This window comes from Malaclemys terrapin, chromosome 7 (genome assembly GCF_027887155.1).
Source record: "Malaclemys terrapin pileata isolate rMalTer1 chromosome 7, rMalTer1.hap1, whole genome shotgun sequence".
Taxonomy (NCBI): domain Eukaryota; kingdom Metazoa; phylum Chordata; order Testudines; family Emydidae; genus Malaclemys; species Malaclemys terrapin.
This window is the reverse complement of record NC_071511.1, coordinates 29,739,389-29,765,084: the sequence shown is the minus strand read 5'-3', so window position 1 is coordinate 29,765,084 and position 25,696 is coordinate 29,739,389. Positions and strand designations below refer to the sequence as shown.

At 57.2% G+C, this 25,696-nt stretch overlaps 2 protein-coding genes across 2 annotated transcripts; both read left to right on the top strand.

The window, feature by feature from the left end:
* On the top strand, window positions 1–2,397 carry LOC128840709 (transmembrane emp24 domain-containing protein 10-like). The gene is made up of 5 exons (XM_054035057.1): window positions 1–383; window positions 740–860; window positions 1,207–1,280; window positions 1,674–1,800; window positions 1,978–2,397. The coding sequence occupies exons 1-5, from the start codon at window positions 180–182 to the stop codon at window positions 2,097–2,099; spliced, it is 648 nt and encodes a 215-aa protein (XP_053891032.1). The 5' UTR covers window positions 1–179; the 3' UTR covers window positions 2,100–2,397.
* An 11,563-nt stretch (window positions 2,398–13,960) lies between these two features.
* LOC128840292 (cathepsin W-like) lies at window positions 13,961–19,308 on the top strand. Its single transcript, XM_054034120.1, has 8 exons — window positions 13,961–14,119; window positions 14,369–14,468; window positions 15,122–15,202; window positions 15,743–15,859; window positions 17,167–17,231; window positions 17,354–17,444; window positions 17,564–17,622; window positions 18,366–19,308. Exons 1-8 carry the CDS (start codon window positions 13,961–13,963, stop codon window positions 18,477–18,479), a joined length of 786 nt encoding a protein of 261 aa, XP_053890095.1. The 3' UTR covers window positions 18,480–19,308.
* The last annotated feature ends 6,388 nt before the right edge of the window (window positions 19,309–25,696 follow it).

The following is a 25,696-nucleotide window of genomic DNA, read 5'->3' as shown; positions in this document are numbered from 1 at the left end:
TCTGTGGGGTGGGGGCCGGGCCATAGAGCGAGCGCCACGTCGGGTGAGCGCCAGGTCCGACGCCACCGAATCAGCTCCGGGACAGTGTGACAGAGGAGTCGGACGCAACCGACTCAACCTGCCAGGGGGAGCCGGACGCGGCGTCTCGAGGCCAGGGGGGTTCCCCGCCGCTGCTCGCCATGCGGGTGCCCCGGCCGGGCCCCGGACTCCTGGGTCCCCTGCTGCTGCCGCTGCTGCTGGCCGGCGGGTGCGGGGCGCTCTCGTTCCAGCTGCCGGCGCAGACCCGCAAGTGCCTGAAAGAGGAGATGCACCGCGACGTCATGGTGACCGGGGAATATGAGGTGTCAGAGGCCGGGGCGCCGGGGGCCAGGACCGATCTCCGGGTGAGAGCCCCTAGGGATCCCCGCCGCACCCCCGAACCCTCCCCCCGTGGTTAGCGCTGGCTTCGGGGCCACCCCCGTGACCCCTCGGGTGCCCTGCCCCCTGCACTGTGCACCACCCCAGGACTGCCCCTTTGTTCTCCAAGGTCCAAGGCTTACCTCGGAGTTATGTGACGCCCTCCCCCAAGAAGGATATCAGGGACCCCCGTCTGCCCACTGGACACCCCATACTCCTGGGTGGAGGGGACACACTACACCCCTATCCTCTTGGGGAACAGGATCATCGTAGGCATTGGGAGCCTGGTCCGGGGAGATGGGTAGTACTGTGGGATCACAGTCTGTCCCCACCCCCATCCCAGGTGACAGACTCCTCCGGCCACCTGCTCTACTCCAAGGAAGATGCCAAGAAGGGCAAATTCGCCTTCACCACAGACGACTATGAGATCTACGAGATCTGCTTCGAGAGCCACGCCCAGTCAGGTATGAGGTCTCACTCCTGGTGCAGGGATTCTGCATCCTGGGGGGCATTCCTCCCACCCCACAGCTCCCTGCCACCCTCATTTGGGGTCTCCTGCACTCAGCATGGCCAAGAAACGTGATCATGAGGGAGGTCTAGTGGTTAGCATTGAGGAGGGTGCTGGGGGCCAGGATTCCTGGGGTCTATTCCTGGCTGTGGGAGGGGAGTGGTATCTAGTGGCTACAGCAGGACAGGCTGAGAACCAGGATTCTAGGGTTCTATCCCTGACTGGAAGGGAAGTGGGGTCATGCACCAGCTCTTCCCTCCCCTGTGACAGTTATAACTTTTCTTTCATCCCTCCCTCCCCAGTGGGTTTCCGAGTTCCTGACCAGCTGATCACCCTCAATGTCAAACATGGGGTGGAGGCCCGGAACTATGAAGACGTGAGTAACACCCCCTTTGAGTCCCCCACCCCCTGCAGCTGCTCCTCTGTCTTGTGCCTGATGGGGAAGGTGGGGTACCAGCAATCTCAGCCCAAGGACAGATTTGACAACATCCACCCAACTGGGCATGTATCCCCAGCTCTGCTAAAGCCTGAGGGCCAGAATTCTGACGGGTCCCTGTATTAACAGCCCTCTGTGCCCCAGCCCAGAGGCGTCCGCATTTCAGCATGGTGCGAGGGATCCCTGTATAAACAGCCCCTGTGCCCAGTCCAGGATGGCCATGTCTCTGCACCGGACAAGAGATCCCTGTATAGACAGCCCTTACCCCAGAGGTGGCTATGTCTCAGTGCGGGGTGGAATTGTGCATCTCATTCCCACTGTCCCCACCCCCAGATTGCCAAGGCAGAGAAGCTGAAGCCCCTGGAGGTAGATCTGCGACGTCTCGAGGACCTTTCTGAATCCATCGTCAAGGACTTTGCCTACATGAAACAGCGGGAGGAGGAAATGAGGGACACAAATGGTGAGGAGGCACTCCATGTACCCACTAGACCCCACTCTCCTCCCAGGGCTGGGGACAGAACACAGGAGGAGGGGACCGGGAGCCAGGACGCCTGGGTTCTCGCCTGTGAAGTGGCTGGAAGCCACTTGTGATGATGCCTTGGGGTCCCCTGTTCACCCCATGTCTCTCTCTCCGCAGAGTCCACCAGCACCCGTGTGCTCTACTTCAGCATCTTCTCCATGCTATGTCTGGTGGGCCTGGCCACCTGGCAAGTCTGTTACCTGCGCCGCTTCTTCAAGGCCAAGAAGCTCATCGAGTGAGCAGCCCCTTGGGTGTGTCTGCCTCTCTCACAGGCCCCCCTGCGCCGGGCTCCCTTCCTGATGGCCCTAGAATCCACATCCAGCATCTCTCCGCTCTAGTGGGAAGCGGCACCTGCACTGGACATCTCTGCCCATCAGGAATGGATTCTGGTGGGAAGAGGGGGTTCTGGCCCCCCAGTAGGGATCCAACTACCCCCACGTTTAAGGGTCCTGTAGTTAACAGAGGATCTGGTAGTGACGGCACCGTGATCGGGAGGGATTGGTTTGTAATTATTTTAAAATAAATAGTTAATTGGGATGCTGGCTTGTGATGGCATTTTGGGGGTGGGGGGGAAATCTTCCACCTCATCCCTGATTCCATTGGGAGCCCTGACCTATCACGTCCCTGGGATTGCTCTGGAGAAAACTGTATCCCCTCTATGCACTGCCTGCTGGGATGTGGCATGACAGATGCATTCTGTCCCTGGCTCAGAGAGGGGTGCAGCTACTGGATTAGAACATGGTGGGGGTAGGGGGGCAAGTTGTATGGGCCTGTGGGGCCCGTGCTCCACCAATATGAGAGCACGGGGCCCAGCTCCACCAAAGTTCAGGGCCGGGTTTCTCCCCTGGCCCTGCCGGCTGCCTCCCCTGGAGCATCCCCCCCCAGCTCTACCTACCGCCCCTGGGCAATTTAAAAGGGCCCAGGGCCCCTGCTGCCACCACCAGCAGCACAATGGGGCTAAGGCGGCTTCCTGCCCACCCGCTCCGCTTCCGGAAGCGGACGGTACATCCCTGCGGCCCCTCGGGGCGCATCTCTGTGCGCCACCCCTGCCCTGAGCTGTGGCCAATGGGAGCTGCAGGGGCGGTGCCTGCGAGCAGCAGCATGTGGAGACCCCTCTGGCCCCCCACCTAGGAGCTGCTGCCAGAGGGGGGCATGGGTCACTTTTGGGAGCTGCCCAAGGTAAGCGCTGCACTCCTCACCCTCTCCCGCACCCCTTCCCCAGCCCAGAGTCTGCACCCAAACTCCCTCCCAGAGCCTTAGGTGGTGGGGGTGAGGTAGGGCCTGCGGGACTTGGACCCGCTCTGGGCACTACCAAAAATTATACAAATCTGTTGCCCCTGGGTGGGGGAGGGAGTGCTGGACATCAGGTCTGCTGGTTCTACTCCTGGCTCTGCCAGGCTCTGGACTCCAAGGTTCCTTTTAACACCCCCGCTCCCCCACACACCTAAAGTCTCCACCCTGTCTAACCGTGTTGATGGGAAGTGTTCCTTATCCTCCCTCCCCCGATGTTGGCTGGCTCCAAATCACCCACTGTTGGGGGTAAACTGCCTGGAACTCTTCTTGCTGTCTGTCTTTTTTTAAACCCTCCCTCCCCCAAACTCCTGCTCCTCTCCTGTCCATCTGTCTGGAGGGAAGTGATGTGGCTCAAGCGGACCCGCTGTGGCCACTGTGTGTGTGCTGCAGGTTTGAGTGCTGCTCTCGGGGAATGGATCTACTTACCTCAGGTTCACATGCAGCTCCCATTACCGTTGTAGCTGGCCGAGCGTGCAAGGTCCTTGCTCTCTACAGGACAGCATTTCTCGGTCTGAATGCCGTGGCCGGGCAGCTCCACAATGTTGGGGAACGTTCTAGGCATCGGTGGGCTCTTTTTTCCACCTTCCTCTGAAACATCAGGGATTGGCCACAGCTGGAGATAGGACACCAGATGGGTTGGGCTGGCCTCTGAGGTGGTTCAATGATTCCTCTCTAGCTACCTGGCTGGGAGTCTTGTTCACATCTCAGGGTCCAGCTGATGGCCAGATTTGGGGTCACGAAGGAATCTCCCTGGTCAGAGATTGGCAGGGACCTTGGTGGTTTTCTCCTTCCTGTGCAGCACAGGGTGCAGGTCAGCTGCTGGGATCACCTGGGCATGGCTCACCTCAGCGATTCCCTGCCAGCGCAGGAGTCTTGGGCATCCAGGACCCCTCAGTTTCTTCTGTTCTCTATCTGGGGCACATGACAAGTTAATCTCCTGAGGACTGAAATGGTTTGGTCTAACCAAGGTCCTGGGGCTCAATACAGAGAACTGGGTGTGATTTTAATGGTTTGTGATAGATAGGAGGCTCAAGGTAGAAATATAGGACTGGCATGGACCTCACGCAGTCATCAAGTTCAGCCCCCGTGCTGAGGACGGTCCAAGTAAACCTAGACAACGTCTGATATATGTTTTGTCCAGCCTGTTCTTAAAAACCTCCAGTGACAGGAATTCTGCAACCTCCTTTGGAAGCCTGTCTCAGAGCTTAACTATTCTCTAGTATCTGACCTAAATCTCCCTTGCTGCAGATTAAGCCCATTACTTCTTGTCCTGCCTTCAGTGGACATGGAGAACAATTGATCATCAACCTCTTTGTGCCAGCCCTTAACATATTGGACTATCAGGACCCCCTCAATCTTTTCTCACACCTAAACATGCCCAGTTTTTATTAACCTTTCCTTATAGATCAGGATTTCTAAGCCTTTTATCATTTTTTTTGTTCTTTTCTGGACTCCCACCAATTTCTCCACATCTTTCTTAAAGTGCGGTGCCCAGAACTGGACACACTACTCCAGCTGAGGCCTCCGCAGTGGTGAGTAAAGTGGGACAGTTGCCTTCTGTGGTCTTACATATGACACTCCAGTTAATACACCCCACAATTATATGAGCCTGTTTTTGCAACTGCATCAGATTGTTGACTCATTCAATTTGTGATTCCCTATGGCCCCCAGATCCTTTTCAGCAGTACTAGCGCCTAGCCATTTTATAGTTGCACATTTGATTTGTTTTCCTGCCTGAGTGCAGTACTTTGGACTTGTCTTTATAGAATGTCATCTTGTTAATTTCAGATCATGTGACGAACTGGGACTGTTCTTGCTGGGGTGTGGGAATGCTGACAGGGGAGTGTGACTAGGATGGTCTGCATCGGAGGATGGGAGTCGGCCCGAGGGAACATACCTGAGCTTGTAACATGAGAACCCAGGAGGGGGTTGGAGGTCAGGTGACTCCGGGGCCCGGGAAACTGAACAAAGGCTGTGGGAGGGGTCGCTGAAAGCAGAGTGCTGGAAGCAGGCTGGAGAGATGGCTGGGAGGCAGAGATGGCTCTGACCCCCCAAGGGGGGTGGGCTGGCATGCCCTGGGACCCCAAGCTGGACCTAACTGAGGGGGGCCCTGTTGTCTGTGCCTGCAAGACCTGTCTTGGACTGTATTCCTGTCATCCAAATAAACCTTCTGCTTTACTGGCTGGCTGAGAGTCATGGTGAATCGCAGGAAGCCGGGGGTGCAGGGCCCTGAGTCCCCCAATACTCCGTGACAACTGGTGGCAGCGGTGGGATCTACTGCACCCCGTGGACGGCGCTTCCTGCAGTAAGTGACTGGGGAGCAGTAAAACGAAGGGGGATTGACGGGGACCAGGCCTGCTGAAGAGTGGGAGAGAGACGGTTATTACCCCTGGGAGTGTGTGACCAGCGAGAAGGACTTTTGCAGTAACAGGGTCCCCCGGGGGGATCGCAGCGAGTGGTCCCAGGGGCGGAGGAGTCTGCAGCTCGACCCTGGCAGAGAGGCGGTGACCTCGAGAAGGGCTGGCACACTAGGGGTCCCCCTGGGAACTGTGGGGAGCTGTGAGCACACAGGCCGGTGAGTGGCCAGCAGGAAGATGTATGCCAAGCGGCTTAAGAGTGACCTGGTGGAGCTGTGCAAGCAGAGGGGGCTGTGCATTGGGAGGCTCACTAAAGAACAGCTCATTGCCCGGCTGGAGGAGGAAGATCGCACGAATGAACTGATCCCTGTGTCTCAGGGGAGCAGCCTGGCAAATGCAGCGCAGGCACCAGTGTCTGTCCCAGCTGGGAGTGGTCAGCCGGCTGCTGAGGGCTTCCCGAGACCCCTCCTTCCTATGCCTAGGGGAAGGGTGGGGAGGAGCCCAGCAAATACCGAAGGCGCCGTGGCCCCCCCGGCCAGCAGGGGACCCTCCCGGCGAAGCTCGCCGGCCAGCAGAGGATCCTCCCGGCGACGTTCGGCATCTGTGGAGCGGAATTGGCTGGAATGGGAGAAAGAGCTAAAACTGAGAGAGCTGGAGGATCGTGAACAACAGAGACAGCATGAACGGGAGGAGAAAGAGAGACAGAGACAGGAGAATGAGAGACAGAGACAGCATGAAGAGAGACAGCGTCAGCATGACCTGGAACTGGCGAGATTGAAGGGCAGCGAACCCCCGGCTGCGGTGAGTGAGGGGGGACCCAGGACTGCACGGAGCTTTGATAAGTGCATCATGGCCCCATACAAGGAGGGGGAGGACATGGATGACTTCCTGGAGGCCTTTGAGACGGCCTGCGAGCTGCACCGGGTTGATCCCGCGGACAGACTCCGGGTCCTTACCCCCTTACTGGACCCCAAAGCCGTGGCATTGTACCGCCAACTGGGAGAGGCAGAGAAAGGGGACTACGAACTATTAAAAAAGGCCCTGCTACGTGAGTTTGGGCTGACTCCTGAGATGTATCGGGAAAGGTTCCGGAGTCAAGATAAAACCCCTGAGATCTCATATCTGCAACTAGCCATCCGCATGGAAAGATACGCCAGCAAGTGGGCTGGTGGGGCCCAGACGAAGGAGGACCTGATTAAACTGCTGGTACTGGAGCAACTGTATGAGCGGCACCCATCCGACCTGAGGCTGTGGTTGGTGGACAGAAAGCCAGAGAACCCGCGACACGCCGGGCAGCTGGCTGATGAGTTTGTAAAGAGCCGGTCAGGGGGTGGCAGGGAGCAGCCCCAAAGGAACAGGCCCGCCGCGATGCAGAGAGAGAGTCACCCTGGGACCTCCCAAAGGGGGAATATGGGGAATCCCCTCCCACGGGGAATGCCCAGCATCAGGGACAACCGACCGGCTCGAGGGGACCCATGGGACCTGAGCTGCTATTACTGCGGCCGAAGAGGCCACGTTCGGGCCCAGTGCCCAAGCTCAAGGACAGACTGAGCAGACCGAACCCGCATAGGGTTAACTTGGTAGAGGCCCAGACGGACGAGGGGCAGGCTTCTCACGCAAGAGGGGCTGGCAGCTTATCAACTGCTCAAGAGAGAGAAGGGCCCCAGGCCAGCTCCTCTAGGGGGCTGGATGCCCCAGACTCAGGGTTTTTGGTTTATACGGTGGGCGCGGGGCTGTCCCTCCGGAGAGAGTACCTTGTTCCCCTGGAGGTGGATGGGAGGAAGGTCAATGGATACTGGGATACGGGCGCAGAGGTGACGCTGGCCCGGCCCGAGGTGGTGGCCCCAGATCAGGTGGTGCCCAACTCCTACCTGACCCTGACGGGGGTGGGCGGAACACCAGTCAAAGTGCCCGTGGCAAGGGTACACCTGAAGTGGGGGGCCAAGGAGGGCCCCAAGGATGTGGGGGTACACCCGTATTTGCCCACTGAGGTATTGATGGGGGGGGGACCTGGAGAACTGGCCAAGCAACCCCCAAAAGGCACTGGTTGTGACCCGCAGTCAGAGCCGGCGAGGGGCCCTGCGCCCTGGCCTTGGGGGGGGTGCCTTGCCTGAGGCGCAGGACCCTAACCTGGTGGGGAGGGAACGCCCAGGGACACGGCTCAGGGAGGCTGCAGCTTCAGACCCAGCGGGCGAGAAAGAGCAGGTGGCCATCCCTGTCCCAGCTGCTGAGTTCCAGGCCGAGTTGCAGAGAGATCCCTCCTTGCGGAAGATAAGGGACCTGGCCGACCTCAATGCGGTACAGACCATGGGACGAGGTGGCCGGAAAAGGTTCCTGTGGGAGAAGGGGTTCCTGTACCGAGAATGGGCTCCCCCAGGGAAAATGGAGTCAGCGGGGATCAGGAGGCAGCTGGTGGTACCCCAGAAGTATCGCCGCCAGCTGCTGTGCTGGGCCCATGACATTCCCCTCTCAGGGCACCAGGGAACCTGGCGTACCCAGCAGAGGCTGCTACGGAGCTTTTACTGGCCTGGGGTCTTTGTTACTGTCCGACAGTACTGCGGATCCTGTGACCCCTGTCAGAGGGGGAGGAAGGCCTGGGACAAGGGGAAAACAGCTTTAGGACCCTTGCCCAGCAATAAGGATCCTTTCCAGAGGGTGGCCAAGGTTAAAAGGGCGGCTCTAAACCAAGGGAGCCCAAAGCACAGACCTCCAGACTGGAGCGCTGGGAGAAGACCACAGCCCAGTTGGAACCCCAGAGGTATGGGGGTGGGAAAAGGGCACAGGCCGCATAACCCTTCCCACATGCGAACTGCGAGTGCCATCAAGCACCCCGACCTAAGGGGGGGCGTGAAACTGAAGGGGCCTGGTGTAATTCCCACCAAGGAACTGGAGGGATGCGGGGGCATCCATGGGAACGGGGGTAGGTTCGAACTTCCCCAGGTCACGGGCTAAAGTGACCCCGCTCAGTTCGGTCTCGAAGGGGGGAGAGATGTGACGAACTGGGACTGTTCTTGCTGGGGTGTGGGAATGCTGACAGGGGAGTGTGACTAGGATGGTCTGCATCGGAGGATGGGAGTCGGCCCGAGGGAACATACCTGAGCTTGTAACATGAGAACCCAGGAGGGGGTTGGAGGTCAGGTGACTCCGGGGCCCGGGAAACTGAACAAAGGCTGTGGGAGGGGTCGCTGAAAGCAGAGTGCTGGAAGCAGGCTGGAGAGATGGCTGGGAGGCAGAGATGGCTCTGACCCCCCAAGGGGGGTGGGCTGGCATGCCCTGGGACCCCAAGCTGGACCTAACTGAGGGGGGCCCTGTTGTCTGTGCCTGCAAGACCTGTCTTGGACTGTATTCCTGTCATCCAAATAAACCTTCTGCTTTACTGGCTGGCTGAGAGTCATGGTGAATCGCAGGAAGCCGGGGGTGCAGGGCCCTGAGTCCCCCAATACTCCGTGACAGATCAGTTCCAAATTATGTTGACAAATTGAAGAATTCTCATCTTGCCCTCCAAAGTACTTGCAACCACCCTAGCTTGGCGTCATCTGCAATCCAAGTAACTGATGAAAATATTGAATAGTGATGGACCCAGGACTGACCCCTGTGGGATCTCTCTATATACAACCTCCAGTTTGACAGTGAACCATTGGTAACTACTTGAGTATAGTCTTTCAGCCAGTTGTGGTCTAGAAGAAATTACTATAAAGTGGGCGCACATTTCCCTAGTTTGCTTATGGGACTGTGTCAAAAGCATGATATTACATCATCTACTTCCCTCCAACTCCACTAGGCCAGTAACCCTATCAAAGAAGGAAATTAGATAGTACCTATCTTTAAAAAGGAGAACAAAGTTTTCCCATCTCCAGTCTTCTTGGACCTCCCCTTTCCTCCATGAGTTCTCAAAGATAATTGGTAATGGTTCTGAGGTTGTTTCAGCTAGTTTCTTAAGTACCCTAGGGTGAATTTCATCAGGCCCTGCCAACTTGTTCTTTCCTTATCGTGGCTTGTATTCCTTCCCCCTTTTTGTTACTATTAATTGTGTTGAGTATTTGGTCACCGTTAAGCTTTTTTATGAAGACTAAAGCAAAATAGGCATTAAACATCTCAGCCTTCCTGATAGCGTCAGTTATTGGCTCTCCTTACCTGCTAAGTGGACGGCCTACACGTTCCTTCATCTTTCTCATGCTCCTAATTTATTTAAGGAACCTCTTCTTATTGCCTTTTATGTCCCTTTCCAGCTGTAACTCATTTTGTGCCTTTGCCTTTCTGAATTTGTCTTTACACGTTTGTGCTATTTATTGTATTCCACCTTAGCCATTTGTCTGTTTCTACTTTTTGTAGAATTCCTTTTTGATTTTTCAGGTGATGTAAAGAACTCCTGAAGGAGCCACAGTGGCCTTTTACTATTGTTCTCATCTTTCCTTTGCACTGGGATAGTCTGCTGTTGTGCCTTTAATATTGCGTCCTTGAGAAACTGCCACATCTCCTGAACTCTTATCCCATAGGTTTTCTTCCCACAGGACCTTATCTCGGAGTTTGTTAAAGTCTGCTTTGGTGAAGTCCATGTTCTTTATTTTGCTGCTCTCACCTCTTCCTTTCCTTAGAGGTATGAACTCATTTCCTGATCACTTTAACCCAAACTGCCTTCTACTTCTAGGCTTGCTACCACTTCCTGCCTGTTGGTGTGACTCAAGTCTACAATGGCTGTTCTCCTGGTTACTTCCTCCTCTTTCTCAAACTAAAGCTGTCTAGATGATCTGATGGACCCTTCTGAACTCTTCAGAAATGGACCCAGCTGTGAAATTGACCATCAGCTCGGGGGGGGGGGGGAGGGGGACCCTTCACCCACTGGCATCCAGCCCCACGGGTAGGATCAGGGTCTTGGAGTGATGAGCAGTGACTGGCAGCATGGGAGAGTAGGGGGGGCTTATGCTGTGTCCCCACTTGTCACAGAGCCACAACACTGACTTGTACTAAAACAGGGGTAACTTTATCAGGGTTTTATTATTTTTCTTCCCCTGATACACTGTTCAAATGCAACCCCTCCCAAAGCCATGCAGGGAGCTCTGTATTACAGCCCCCAGGGGCTGGTAAGAGCTGAGATTGTGCCTCTTGCTGTAGGGAGGATTTGGGGGCACCTGCTGGATTGTGGGGCTCTGTGGGGCAGGGAGGGGATGGACACCTTAGGTTGCAGAGAGTCATCTTGCTCTACTGCACCCCCAAGGGATGGTGCTGCCACAGCTTGGAGGAGCATTGTGGGGGTGCACCCTGCTGGTATAGGAGAGAGAGTGACTTAAGTCAGTGCAGCAGCTGCCCCCCAGGAAGATCCCCACAGCAATGATGGTGACGTCCAAGCTGAGGCTGTAGAGGGGGGTGTAGGAGCAGGTGCCATCTGGCTGGACCAGAGGCAGTTCCAGCCCTGCGCTGTGCAGGAAGGCAAAGAGCAGCGGTCTCACGCGCCCGGCAGCCTGGGCCCTGCAAGGTGGAGAACCGAGGGCTAGTAGCATGGCGGGGTTCTCCCCATCTAATTCATCACTACAATGTGCAGTGAGTGGCCTGGAGGCAGGGCAACCACACAGGGATCGTATCAGTACTGGTCAGCCTCCCACTCTCCTGAGGGATCGGGCTACAATTGGGGCCTCACCTCTGGCTGTGATCAGGCTGGTACCAGATCTTGCCCTCCAGGGATCAGACAGTACTGCCCCACACCCTCCCCACCCCCCATGTGACAGGGGGGCAGCTGGGAAGCATCAGGAAGGGTGGTGCTTCCTCACCTGCTCTGTGACTATCCGTCTGGCAGGTTGGGGGGCCCAGGAACTCAGTGAAGGCGAAGGACTTGAGGTGGTGCACCCAGCTTTGCCAGATGAGATCTGGGGGCACAGAGGGAAGGCTGTGAGGGGGGGTTCTCAGAGACAGAGGAATGGACTGGGGCTTTTGGTCTCTGCAGAGGGATCTTCAGGAATCAGGAGGCCTATAGGGGTCAGCAGGACAAGGAGGAAGAGGAGTAGGGACTGGAGGGATGGTCTCCACATGGGGGTGCCTTTGGACTTCAGGGGGTGATAGGAATGGGGGGGACCAGATGTCTGGGGTCTGCAGAGGGAACGTTAGGGGAAGTTATAGACAAGTGCACTCTCAAGACATTCAGGGAGGCAAGGGGCAAAGCTAGGAGCAAACCTAGGAATTCTGGTGTGTTGTCCCCCCCCCGAACCACTAGATACCACTCCTGGGAATCAAACCCAGGAGTCCTGACTCACAGCCCCCTGCTCTAACCACTACACCCCACTCCCCTCCCAGAGCCAAGATAGCACCCAGGAGTCCTGGCCCATCCTTGGCTGTTGGGGGAAGGATCCAGTGGATTAACCTGGTAGTGAGATCGGGAAGCAGCCCTGCTGGTGGATCAGCAGCATCTGATTGGAAGATATAGCTGCAGACACACAAATGGGATCACCTGATTGGTTACAATGGGATGGGCGAGCAGCAGCCAATGAGAGGGGAGTGTCACTTATTCCAGTGCTGCCCCCCCCCAAAGGGGGCAGAGTGGGGCAGAAGGAGGGCAAGGGAAGGACGGGGGTACAAAGAGGGAAGCAGTGGGTCACTGGGAGGTGTACAGGGGAGGGGGGAATCAATGTGAGGGTAGGTGGTTGGGGGGGCTCTGTGGGGTGCGAGGGGGGAGGGTATCATTCCAGTGCTGCCCCCAGGGGGGAGGGACTTAAGGGTGGGGCTGTAGGGTGTGTTCCAGGTGAGAGGGGAGCAGCGGGTGTCACTCACTCAGATGTTACCCACAGGGGATGCTGGGAGCCATGTGCTGGCCTTGGCCCAGGCCACCTGCAGCTGCCCCCCCTCGGGCCTTGGGATCTCAAGGGGCTCAGTCCAGTCACAGCAGCCAGAGCAGTGTGGTCCCCGCCTGGGCGAGGGCCTGCTCCCTGCAGCTGGAGGGAGACGCCACAACAACGTAACACAATCTCCTGCATTACAATACTGCCACCCAACTGCACGTGACAACAACCACACAACACAACACTGCTACACAGCCCCTAAACAACAAAGCACTGCTACACAACTCTGCATACCACAACCACGACAACACCAGAACCTACCACAGCACTACTACACAACATAAACGATCCTATGCAACACACCATGGGTACACAACAGTGCAACATAACTACACACTACAACCATCACATAGTCCTGCTACATAACTACACACCACAACACTATTATACACCATAACACAATATACAACACTCCTGGGCCCAATCCCGACCCACAGCCCCCTGCTCTCCCAGCCCCGGGCCCAATCCCGACCCACAGCCCCCTGCTCTCCCAACCCCGGGCCCAATCCTGACCCACAGCCCTCTGCTCTCCCAGCCCTGGGCTCCCCACTCACTAGTGAATCAGGCACCATGTTTCCTGAAGTGACAGAGATTTCAGACCTTTCACACTAATGATCCCTCTGCCTTCCCACACAGGCCCTGGGTCTGGGACCCTTAAAACACAACAACTGTTCAACTAAATGAGCCCAACTGGGGGGCAGGAGGAGAGATTGGGAGCCTGGGGATAAATGGAGTATAAAGCTGAGGAGTTGTTGGGGTGGGAGCTGTGTGGTGGGATGTACGGGCAGTGGCAGTCAGGAGGAGCCCAGGGTTGAGCTAGCAGGGGGCTGCTTGTGTCAGGATGAAGCACAGAGCCCGGTGGTGCTGGGTACAATGAGCTGGGGGTGGGGCCCTGCAGGGCTGAAATCTGTCAGGTGATTAGCTGCTTGGAAGCTCAGCGCCTGCACCTGTTCCAGGCCGTGAAGGGCGGGGGACTAGGTGGGATGGACTCAATGATGTCTCTGATCAGGTCCTGCCTCGCTAGCTAGACAGGCCACAGGGTGGGGATTCAGTAGGGGGATAAGAACATAACATAAGAATGGCTGTACTGTGTCAGACCAAAGATCCATCCAGCCCAGTATCCTGTCTGCCGATAGTGACCAAGAGGGGCACTCTTCCCTCACACTCAGTGCTGGCCCCAATGCCCTAGTGCAGCCCTAGGGGGTGCTGCGCTGCGGGGGGTTCAGTAGGGGGTGCTATGTGCCTCACCTCTCCAGTGCAGTGTTACCTGGAGGTCACGGCTGATCCTTTCCCCTGGACTCAGGGTGCGGACCCAGGCATCCGGGCCGAATTCCAGCATGGCCAGGCTGTCCCCAGACAGAGGTTCACTGTGCTGTGGCTTCCATAAGCGTCTTTGCTCCCGAGGTCCCTAGATTCTGAGGGACTCTTACCTCCCATGGGGGGAGGGTGGTCACCAGGGGATGGTGCCTCACAGTAAATGTAGTAGAGCAGGTGAACGATGGGAATGGCCGGAACAATGCCCCATTGTCCCCAAATCTGCCCCCCTCCATGGTGCGGCCCCTAAGGGCACAGGAGCAGGTTTGAGGCCCCCCCAATGCTCTGCACCCCTCACTTCCCCTTTCAATGTCATCTCCCTCCATCTCCCCAGATGAGGAGTTCCGGGGGATGTTCCGGAGCCCCCCGCCCCACACCATGCGCCAGGCCCCCCAGCTCCCGAGGAAGGAGCCACCCCCATTCTGCGATTGGAGGAAGGCGGGGGCTGTGACTGCCGTGAAGGACCAGGTAGTTGTGGGAAGTTTGGGTGCCCCCCAGACAGGCAGTTAGATGGGGCAGGACAGGGGGAGCCATGGGGGGCTCAGTAATGACAAAATTGTTCCACCCCCACCCCTCTCCCCACTGCTAACCCCAGGCGGCGCCCACTCCCTCAGCTGGGGCATTGGGGTCAGCGCTGAGGCTGGGGAGAGCGCCCCCTCCTGCCCTGCAGCACAGTGCCCCCTAGCACCACGCTGGGCCTCACCCCTCTCTCTGCAGGGCAAAAAGTGCCGCTCCTGCTGGGCCTTCGCTGCTGTGGCCAATATCGAGTCCCTCTGGAACATCCACTTCCACCAGCCCCGGAACCTCTCGGTGCAAGGTAGGGGCTGTGGGGAATCTCGCCTCCTCGACTGGCACAGGGCGGGGCACCCCAGCGCTGCCCTGATGTGTGCAGAAGCCCCACAGGCCGGGACGAATGGGGCACAGAGGAGAGGGCGCCTGGGGCTGTTCTAAGCTCCTCCCCCTGAGAATGAGAGTTAGTGTGTGTGTAAAGTACCCCCTTCACTTCCTGTCCCAAACTGGGAGCTTGTAACCCTTCACAGGCCTGGGAGCTGGCTGGGTGTGTGGGGTATACAGGGACCATGTCTCCATGCATGGGGTTTCACATATTTTCACCCTGTTAGCACTCACTGGGGTGGGGGGACAGCCCCACCACAGACTTGCCTCCTGGTAAGTTAGGATCCCGTCACCGACCACACACCCCAACCCCAGTCTACTATCAGCTGAGCCCTGCCTGTGGAACTCTCCCCCACCAGATCTAAAGCAGGGGGTGGCAGGTGCTGAGTCTCTCCATCCAGGGGTGGGTTCATCACCCCAGTGGGAGCCACTGTGAGACGTTCTGCCTGTCGGATGAGCCAGTGTCCACTGGGGTCTTTCCTGGTCAGTGTGTGCCACCCAGCAGGAGCAGGATCCCAGGGTCTGACTTGGGGGAGAGGGAGCTGGCTTGGTGCTCACCCACTACTTCCCTTGCAGAGGTGTTGGACTGCAGCTGGTGCGGAGCGGGGTGCAAAGGGGGCTACGTGTGGGACGCCTTCACTACGGTGTTACACAAGGGTACGAAGGCACTGGAGGGATGTGTGGTCCTTTGCCCTGCAGACAACAAACCCCCTACAGCCCCCAAGGACTGTCCCCTGTTCACCCCTCACAACTGTTTACTGTGAGGATACTTTAGTGCATGGAGACTCACTCCGACTGGGGCCCCGCATCGTGCCAGGCACTGCACAGATCCCGACCCAGATTAGGGCCCTGTCACCACAGCTGCTGCACAGATCCCTTGACTGACATTGGGGGCCCCCAGCCCAGTCTGCAGCCCCCATCATTGGATGCTGCGCAGACCCTGACTGAGATTGGAGCCCCCATCACGCCAGGTGCTGCATGGACCATGACCCAGACTGGAAGCAATTTTCCCATTACTGTATACAGAAGGGAGACCCCACCTCAGTCCTAGACCCTGCTCTGGCCACACTCTTGGTGACAGGCTGAATTTGGGGGGAGGGGGTTTACTCTGACCCGAGTCCAGAACAGGGGAAGGATAGAGCAGGGAATGAGGCGCTCTGGGCCCATCCCAGACCTTTCACATACACTCCCTCCCAGGTGGTCTGACCAGCGAGGATGCCTATCCCTACACAGGGAGACAGGAGACATGCGACAGTCTCAATGAGCCGGCTGCCTATATCCAGGGCTTCCAGACACTACCTGGAGATGAAGTGGGTGAATCCTGGGGGGGAGAGGGGTTGGGGTGGGGCCAGCACCGGGGCCAGGGGGGAGTGCGCCATTCACGGGGAGTTCTGGGGGAAAGGGAGCAAGTGAGGGCAGTAGAACAGGATTAGGGGGCAACAAAGAGGGTTGGGAGGGGTGAGGGGGGAAGCAGGGCCAGAACTGATCAAGACCTGGTCAGTTTCCAGGCAGCTGTTCATAGGCAGGAGGGTGCATGGGGTGATGTGTGTGAAACCAGCAAGGCGCTGGTTAGTTTCATGCTTCCCCCTGGGGGAGCTCTGAGCATCTGAGGGGGAATGTGAAGGGTGCAGGGGGCCCAGAGGACACAGGGAGGGGCAAGCTGTAGATCAATCTCTGATAATTTTCATATGACTTTACATTGTGCCTCTTCATATAACCTTGTGGTGGGTCTACCCACGTGTGACCTCTGTTTTCATGGAACTTTGTATCAAAGCCTCATTTAGAAACTTTGCATTGCCCTTGGTATAATATTATAGCCCCTAAGGATAGAATAAGATAGAAGAAACATTTCTTTTTGCTAGCAGTAGAACAAGAGCTCTTCCCCGCCCCCCCACTCTTAATCAATTGCCCTGTTGAATGAATGAGGTGTGGATGAGCAAGGCATGGAAGGCAGACAGCCTCAATTGTTGGAGAGGGGCTGGGAGCCAGACCCAAGGACAATAAAACGTGTCAAGTGGGCTCATTAAAGACAAGCAGACATACCAACGGCCTCGGGGGTTAGAAGCAAGCACCTTCTTTTGGAAACACCCTCTTTGCAGCATTGGGACAACACTCAAAAGAAAGCAGCACAAAGGACCAATGGACACAGACACAGAGTTTGAATCTGGTCTAGATTTGCATAAGAGAAAAGCTGCTATAAAAGTGAGGTGTCTTGCAGAGGACCCCGGGTCTCGTCTTGTCAACATGGGAGCATCGATCCGGATCGGCAGAAGCCCGGCTCCACCCCCTCCCCCATCTAACTCACCTGGCCAGTGAAGTTAAGGGGAGCAACTAATTGGTAACAACAAGACGGAATGGGTTTGTGTGTGTGTGTGTGTGAGTGTAAGTGTAATATATTATATGCATATAATACAGTGTAAATGAATACATGTATTACTAATAAATGTGGCGTTTTGCCTTATTCCCCTTGAAAAGATCCTGTGCAGTACTTTAAGTACAACAAAGCGCGACTGTAGCCAGTGTGTGGGGACAGCAGCAGCCTGGTAGGGCCATGCCTGGGTCAGGGGTGTTTGTCCCTGGGTCCTCCTCCTCACCCAGTACTTTTGGGTTTCCTCTTGTAGAAATAGCTGCACACGTTGCAAGCAAGGGCCCAATCACAGTTACCCTGAACTCAGCTGTCATGAAGGTACGTGCCACCCAATTAGCAATGTGGGAGAAGCCCTCTGGCTATTCAGCCCATCCCATGGTGACTCGCCCACTAAGCCCCCCCATTCGACTCAGTTTCCGCTCAATTTTGTGCCTCTGCAGCATTATAAAAAGGGAATCTCCCAGCCCTTGGTGAAGAGCTGTAGTCCAGACCAGGTGGATCATGTTGGCCTGCTGGTTGGCTACGGGCATGGTGAGTGGAGACGGGCGGTGCAGGGGTTTGGATTGGGGTGAGATGGGGTTAAACGAAGGGGGCTCAGCTATCAGAAGCACTAAGACCACTGTGCCTTTCTCTTCACCAATTCATTGCAGTGAAGAAAAGTCAGTACTGGGTCATCAAGAACTCCTGGGGGGAAGGCTGGGGAGAGAAGGTGAGTGGGGAGTGTATGGGGCTGCCCCCAGGGCAGTGCTGGCTGTGGGGGTGTGGGCTGGTTTTGTCTGAAGGAGGCTGTGCTGTGGGATCCTACAGAGACGGACTCTGGGTGGGGTGCAGGGACTGTTTATACAGGGATCCCCTGCCTAATGCTAAGACACAGCCCCCACTGGGGTGAGGTGTGGGCTTTTATTATACCAGGAGTGGCCAGTCTGAAAAGGAGCCAGAATTTATCAATGTACATCGCCAATGAACCACAGTAATACATCAGCAGCCCCCTGTCAGCTCCCCCACCATTCCCAGTGCGTCCCACCTATTGGCAGCCCCGGAGTCGGTGCCTATACAAGGAGCCGCATATTAACTTCTGAAGAGCCGCATGCGTCTCCTGAGCCACAGCTTGGCCACCCCTGTATTATCCACTCCCTGTCCAGGTTCCGACCCCGTTCCAGTTTGATGGAAAGGCGGACTGAGGGTTTGTCTACACTTAAACCACTACCGCGACACAGCTGCACCGGCACCTCCACCAGTGGCAGGGGTTCTCCTGTCACTGAACTTCATCCACCTCCCTGAGAGGCAGGAGAATTCTTCCATCCACCTAGTGCAGGCTACTGCGGGGGCCGGGCGGCACTGCTACGTCTCTCGGGGTGTGTGGATTTTATGTAAGTACCCGGCGTAGAGCAGCCCTGGGTGAGGAAAAGCTGTCCAGTACCATCTGTCCCTAACCGCGTGTCCCCTCGGCAGGGCTATTACCGTCTCTCTTGCGGCAGTAACGCCTGCGGCATCACCACGTTCCCTGTAACAGCCACCGTCCACCGCGTTGGGGCTCCGGGACATAACGTCCTCTGCCCGCCCTGAAGGGGGTGCTGCTGCTGCCGAGAGCCTGCTGACTCCCTGCCAAGACCCCTGCCACCGCCAAGACAGAACTAACTGGGGCCACGGGCCTTCCCTGGGTGATGCGGGGAATGAATTTGATACTCAGAGTGCTCTAGCTCCATCCCCACAGGTACCCAGAGCTGGGCTCGGCCCTTTCAGCAACACTGCCTCCAGGCGAATGCTCCTTCCCTTTGCTGCATCAGGGAAAGGGGCCATGAAACTGCCATTAAACTGCTTTTATGTGCTGTGCGTGGCCCCTTTGATGGGGGGAGGTTGTTTAATTGTTAACCCGAGTGTACCACCCGACTCCCCCCATGCTACGCACTCCACACACCAGCACCCTTGGTACAGCAACGGTGCTGGCTTTATTGGGATGCTACGATCACAGCTAAGGGGGTTTCCAGGTGCTGCCCCAAGGCCATGATGGGGGAGAAACAGCCCTTTCCCCAGCAGCTCTTAATTCCAAACTCCCCCAACCCCCTCTGATGTAAGGAGCTGGCCTGATCCCAGACAACTCAGCTGGGTTTGCACCCTAGGTGGCGGGGGGAGGGGGGACGGCAGCCCCGACACCCCCCTCTACATGGTCCCAAGTCAGCAGTGTGCACCCTAGGGCAGCTGGTGGTTTACTGCACAGCAGGGGGCCTTGGCTCCCAGTCCTGGCTCTGATCCAGTGAGGGCTCCTATGGGATCTACTGCAACTCTGGTCTCTATCGCCCCCCAGAAGCGGTTCAGGCAGCAACTAGGCCCTCACTCACTGGCATGTTGATATGGGCAGTCAGCAAGGGCATGCTCTGGCTCTCCCGCAATACAAACACCTGCAAGAGAGAAGACAAAGCGCTCAGTGCTGAGATGCAGCCACCTCTGGGGTGGGGTACAAGGACTTTATACATGGATCCCTCCCCTGGCACTGAGATGCAGCCACCTCTGGGTCCTACCCCCCACCCCAGGAGGAAGGTGGAAGCATTTTAAAGGGTCAGGCAACTCTCTGGGGTGGGGTGTCCCTGTACAAACCTTGATGATGTCCAAGATCCCCTTGTCGCTCAGACACTCCACAAAGGTTTCAATGGGGTAATTCAGTCCCGGGACCAGCATGGGGGCCTGTAGGGAGACAAAGCTGAGTCAGTCAGAGTGCAGGGGCCTGTAGGGGTGGTCAGAGGTGTTGGGGGGTGGGGGTACCTTGAAGAAGGCTCTCTTCATGGCATAGAGGCTCTGGTCGTAGAGGAAGCTCACCAGCAGGTTGATGGAGGGGCACCCAGCTGACGTGTTCTGAATGTGGAGGGTAAGTTTGAAGGTGGGGCCGATGCCCTGGACCTGGGGAAGGGGGGGCGGGGTAGATCCTGAGTACCGGTTCAATGCAAAGGAGAGAGGAGTCCTTGATCCCACAGCCAATCCAGCCAGCCTGGGGTTGTGGGGGAGGGGTTCTCCATCACAGGAGCCACAAGAAGGGACCCCTGGAAATCTAAAGAGATGATTGAATCCCAAATCTCACCCCCACCGGAGTTCAGCCCAGATCTGCTCACGGAGCTAGAGCCACATCCCCTCTGGATTGGAAGCCCCCAAGCGCTGGAGAGTTCCCTGCCCCCTGTTGTCCGAAGGGCAAATCCCTCTCCCTGTTAAACACTGGCTGTGGCTGACGATGGCTCCTGGCTCTTGCTCAGACTTTGTCTGCGACCTTCATGAACCCCCTGCTCCCACAAATCCCCCCACTATGCAGAGAGACTGGGACAAGCCCCCTCAGGACCTTCTCTCAGAGGAACTCTTCCAGTAGGACTCCCTGAGGCCCAGGGTTTCCATTGTTTGCGTGGCTCCTCACTGACCCCTCCCCCGAAATACCACCGGAAGGTCCCACCCCTCAAAATACCGCCGATGACCGGGGCGGCCGAAGATCCAGCTGCCGGCATCTCCGCCCCCAAAATGTTAGTGCCCTAGGTGACCGCTTAGGTCACCTAATGGGTTGTGCCAGCCCTGCACCAGAGACAGACACAGAATATGAACATGCAACACAGAACATGCAACACAGACTTTGTTGCGGCACTAGAACCATGGTATTTTATAATTCTTCAGCTAGTACCAGCTCTCCTGATGTTTTAGTTCAGAGCCTGAAAGATAAAAGCTTCGAAACAAATTAGCACAGTGCTTTTACCATGGCAGACGCTGCTCGGTTTCTGCCACAGTGTGTCTGGTACTTGGCGCTGCACAAATGCTCATTAAGTGGTGCATTTCTTGTGGGTTTAAATTTTTCCTTTTTCCCAGTAAAAGGGCATTAACACTTCACCTAGAAACTTTTCCCCGTTTTAAAATCCCCAGCCACTTTGCCATGGCCTGGAGATCTGAGGCAGAAACAGGCACTGTGGTTACTGGGTCACTCTCACCACCCTCCCTTGTGGTGGTGACTGTTCTCTTTGTTACTGCTGCAATGGCATTTTGGCCCTGGGAGGGAGAATCGACCCAAATATCCCCTTCCCAACCTCCGGGGGGGGGGGGGTCCCAAAAGTCTGCCCCTTATGGGGTCTCAAATGTCCCTTCTCCTGAAGTTACTGCAGCAATTTGTCTATTTGCAAATCCCAATTTTTGTTCCAGTTGTTTAATGAGTGATTTACAGTGGTTATGGTCAGCGGGGGCTCTCCCCTGTTCTAAAGTTAACTTTTTGACCATTCCCTGTAATACCTGATTTTCTTTTTCAATTTTCTCCTTGTCTTTTGTGTGGTCCTGTAGGCTTTGAGAGTGCTGCTTTAACTCTCTGTACCCATCCTTAAGGGCACCAAGCTGGGTTTGGGTACTAATGGACATACATTTCCATTTCTCTGCTTCTGCAGCAGAGGCTTGTAAATCTTGGTGCAGTTTCTTGTTTTCATTTTTATATTCAGCCAATTGAAGGAATACCTGTAGTAGGTCCTAGCCGGGGCTCGACCCTTCCGGCAGGAGGGGAGCCACACCGACTCACTACTCTGGGAATAAGCAGTCAGTTAGTCCTGAAACTCCGGCTCTTTGGTGCAGAGTCGGAGCAACCACGGTTAAAGCTCAGGAGCCCAGGCCCTGGATCAGGGCGGGGCAAACACAGTTAGCTCAGACCCTTGCTTGCTGGGCTGAGCGGGCAAATAGTTCAGAGCCCAGGCCCTGGATCAGGGCGGGGCAAACACAGTTAGGCTCAGGTCCTTATGGCAGGGGCTGAGCGAGCAAACAGTTCAAAGCCCAGGCCCTGGATCAGGGCGGGGCAAACACAGTTAAGCTCAGGCCCTTGTTTGCAGGGGCTGAGCGAGCAAATAGTTCAGAGGCCAGGCCCTGGATCAGGGCGGGGCAAACACAGTTAAGCTCAGGCCCTTGTTGCAGGGAGCTGAGCGAGCAAATAGTTCAGAGGCCAGGCCCTGGATCAGGGCGGGGCAAACACAGTTAGCTCAGGCCCTTGTTGCAGGGAGCTGAGCGAGCAAATAGTTCAGAGCCCAGGCCCTGGATCAGGGCGGGGCAAACACAGTTAGCTCAGGCCTTTGTTGCAGGGGCTGAGCGAGCAAATAGTTCAGAGGCCAGGCCCTGGATCAGGGCGGGGCAAACACAGTTAGGCTCAGGCCCTTGTTGCAGGGGCTGAGCAGGCAAATAGTTCAAGGCCCAGGCTTCTGTAGCCGAGCGTTGGGTGAGGGGGAAGCCTGCCACCCGTACGGAGGGTGGCAGGGGGGAACGCAGGCCCACCCACTCCACTGCGTTCCAGCCCGGGGCCCTAACAGCGGTTGCTGCCGCTGCTGGTCAGTGGGGTATCCAGACCGCAACACACTGACATAGGCTCACACTCAGTTGCAGCCGGACCGGGGTCGGCTACCCCCGGGCTACTTCCGTGATCCCCCTCACAGCCTACCTCGGTCGTTGCGCCGGGATCGGGCCAGTCCACCTGCATGGGCTCCTCTCTGCCCGGGCTCGGCGGCAAGTCTGGTAGCTCTGCCGGGAAGTCCGGCCAATGGTCCTCAGGCGGCTCCTCTGGATAGCAGCAGGGGCTGAGGGGTTCGGGTCCAGTCTCACCCTCAGGGTTAGCGGGGTTCGGTTCCCAGGGGTTCTCCCAGTGGCGGGCGTGAACGGGCTCCGGCGGCTCCTCCTCGTAGCGGGCCCGGGGTAGCTCAGGCCAGCTAGGGTCTTCGACGGTCTCCTGGCCGGGAGCTCCCGGCCGCACGTCTGCTCCCTGTGGTGGCTGGCCGCCAACTGAGCTCGGGCGGCCGGCCTTTATACTTCCTGTCCCGCCCCTTGACTTCCGGGGGGCGGGGACAGGCGGTGGTGGTCCCACCCACTCTGGTGCCGGCACGTGGGCTCCCTCTTCTGGGCAGGAGGGGAGCCACACCGACTCACTACATACCTCATTACAGGTTTTCCATAGAAGCCAAACTGCAGCTGCTTCCTTTTTCATTTGAGTTGAGGGTTTATATATCAATATGTACTGAGCCAATTTATCTTCTAGGTCTGAAATTGTATGGACATCAGCCAACACTTGATCAGGCCAAGGGCTGTGTCCGAATTTTTGCAAGATTTGTTCAAAAGGGGTAACATCTTTTACAAATGCCAATTTCTCAGTCTCCTCTCTGGGAGCCTTCTTAAAAGACTGTTTGCGTTTAAACATTTTCTAGTATACCCAACCTCCTATTGGGACTAAAATAGCAATGCTTATCTCTTTACTCTTATTTACCAATACCTCTTTTCCTGGAGTGAGAAAGCTACTTCTCCTCCTCTCTTTACCCGGCTTTCTACCACCGGGGGTACACCTTAATGATCGATCACTTCTTAATACTTTTCAAGGTTTCTGATCACTTTTCCATACTTCTCCATTACTTACTATCAAAGTTTGTTTCATTACTTAATAAATGCTTGTGGTACATTTCCCCCTTTCACGATTCTCCACCAAAATGTTGTACTTAAAGTACTGCACAGGATCTTTTCAGGGGGAATAAGGCAAAATGCCAGATTTATTAGTAATACATGTATTAATTAACACTGTATCATATGCATTTTATATATATATTACACTCATGCACTCACATACACACACACAAGCACACTCCGTCTTGTTGTTACCAGTTAGTTGTTCCCCTTAACTTCACTGGCCAGGTGAGTTAGATGGAGGAGGGGGTGGAGCCGGGCTTCTGCCGATCCGGATCGATGCTCCCATGTTGACAAGATGAGACCCAGGGTCCTCTGCAAGCAGGGCCAGCTCTGGCTTTTTTGCCACCCAAAGCAAAAAACGCCCAGCCAGCCGGAGCAGCAAGGGGAGGAAGAAAACAAACCTGCCCCCGGCCGGAGCGGCGAAGGGGAGGGTGGAGAACAAACCAGCCGGCCGGAGTAGCAAAGAGGGGGGGGGCGGGAAACAAACTTGCCCCCGGCGGGGGGGACGGGACAACAAACCGGCCGGAGCGGCAAAAGTGGGGGTGGGGGGAGCCGGGAAACAAACCTGCCCCCGGCCAGAGCGGCCAAGGGGGAGGGGGGAGAACAAACCGGCCGGCTGGAGCAGCAAAGGGGAGGGGGAGGACAAACCGGCCGGCCGGAGCAGCAAAGTGGGGGGGGACAAACCTGCCCCCGGCCGGAGCGACGGGTGGGGGGGACGACAAACTGGCCCGCCTGCTGGAGCGGCAAAGGAAATAAAAAATAAAAACAAACAAAAAATACCTGCGGGGCGGTGGGAGCGTGGGTGATGGGGGACTCCCAGCCCTGCAGACCCCGGGCAGCGGAGTGCGCACCTCGGCTAGCGGGGGTGGGGGGGGGAGAGAAGGGGACCGGCCAGGGCTTCCTTAAGCGGGGCGCTTGCCACGCGGCCCCTCCCGCTGCACCGCCTGCTGGGAGGGCTTAGTGCGGCAGTGCCGCTCCGTTCGGCAGGCAGGGAAGGACGCGGGCTGCCCTACCGGGCTTGATGCAGGGCGCTCCCCTCCTCCACCCCCTACAGGGCGGCGGGAGAAGTAAACGAAAAAGAAAAATCCTGCAGGGGCGGGCAAAGCGGTGAAGCACAAAACAAACCAAAACCAAAAAAAAAAAAAAGATTAGATGGAATGCCGCCCTTTGAAATCTGCCGCCCCAAGCACAAGCTTCCTTGGCTGGTGCCTGGAGCCTAGGGTTACCATACGTCCGGATTTTCCCGGACATGTCCGGCTTTTGGGGGCTCAAATCCCCGTCCGGGGGGAAATCCCCAAAAGCCGGGCATGTCCGGGAAAATCGGGAGGGCTCGGCCGGGGCCTCTTTGGCTGGGGCCGGTGCGTCCGCTGGGCCGGGAGCCGGGGGGGTCCGCTGGGCTGGGAGCTGGGGGGTCCGTGGGGCCAGGATCCGGTCCGGGCCCGCGGGGCCGGGAGACGCGGGGGTCCGCTGGGCCGCGGGGCCGGGGGGGTCTGCTGGGCCGGGGGGTCCGCTGGGCCGGGAGCCGGGCCAGGCCCGCAGGGCCGGGAGGTCCGCTGGGCCGGGAGCTGGGGGGGGGCCGCGGGGCCAGGAGCCGGGGGGGGCCGCGGGGCCGCGGGGTCCGCGGGCCGGTGCGGGGCCGGGAGCCGGTCCGGGCCCGCTGGGCCGAGAGCTGGGGGGTCCGCTGGGCCGGGAGCCAGGGGGTGCGCCGGGCCGCTGGGGGCCGGCAGTGCTGGGCGGGCCGGGGGCTGGCACCCCAGGGCCCGAGCCGACCCAGGCTGGAGCCGCCAGGGGCCAGCCTGGGCCGCGCCTCCTCCCCCCACACTCCCCCTTACCTGCTTCAGGCTTGCCGCGAATTAAATGTTCGCGGGAAGCAGGGGAGGGGGCAGAGACTTTGGGGAAGGGGCGGTGTTGGGGCATGGGCGTGGGCGGGGCCGGGGCCCATGGAGTGTCCTCCATTTGGAGGCACAAAATATGGTAACCCTACTGGAGCCGGCCCTGGCTGCAAGACACCTCACATTTATAGCAGCTTCCCTCGCATGCAAATCTGTACCAGATTCAAAATCTGTGTCTGTGGCCATTGGTCCTTTGTGCTGCTTCCTTCTGGGTGTTGTCCCAATGCTGCAAAGAGGGTGTTTCCAAAAGAAGCTGCTTGCTTCTAACCCTCGAGGCCTTCAGTATGTCTGCTCTTCGTTAGTGAGCTCACTTGACATGTTTTATTGTCCTTGGGTCTGGCTCCCAGCCCCTCTCCAAGAGTTGCAGCTGTCTGGAGGTGCTGCCTTCCATGCCTTGCTCATTCACACCTCATTCATTCAACAGGGCAATTGATTAAGGGAGTTGGCGGG

Excerpts from the sequence above, each read along its gene's own strand:
- LOC128840709 (XM_054035057.1), top strand. The coding sequence starts at position 180 with ATGCGGGTGCCCCGGCCGGGCCCCGGACTCCTGGGTCCCCTGCTGCTG. Across the intron at positions 384-739 it reads GGGCCAGGACCGATCTCCGG|GTGACAGACTCCTCCGGCCA; the intron begins GTGAGAGCCCCT and ends CCCCCATCCCAG. Across the intron at positions 1,281-1,673 it reads AGGCCCGGAACTATGAAGAC|ATTGCCAAGGCAGAGAAGCT; the intron begins GTGAGTAACACC and ends CCCCACCCCCAG.
- LOC128840292 (XM_054034120.1), top strand. The coding sequence starts at position 13,961 with ATGTCATCTCCCTCCATCTCCCCAGATGAGGAGTTCCGGGGGATGTTC. Across the intron at positions 15,203-15,742 it reads CACTACGGTGTTACACAAGG|GTGGTCTGACCAGCGAGGAT; the intron begins GTACGAAGGCAC and ends ACTCCCTCCCAG. Across the intron at positions 17,232-17,353 it reads TGAACTCAGCTGTCATGAAG|CATTATAAAAAGGGAATCTC; the intron begins GTACGTGCCACC and ends GTGCCTCTGCAG.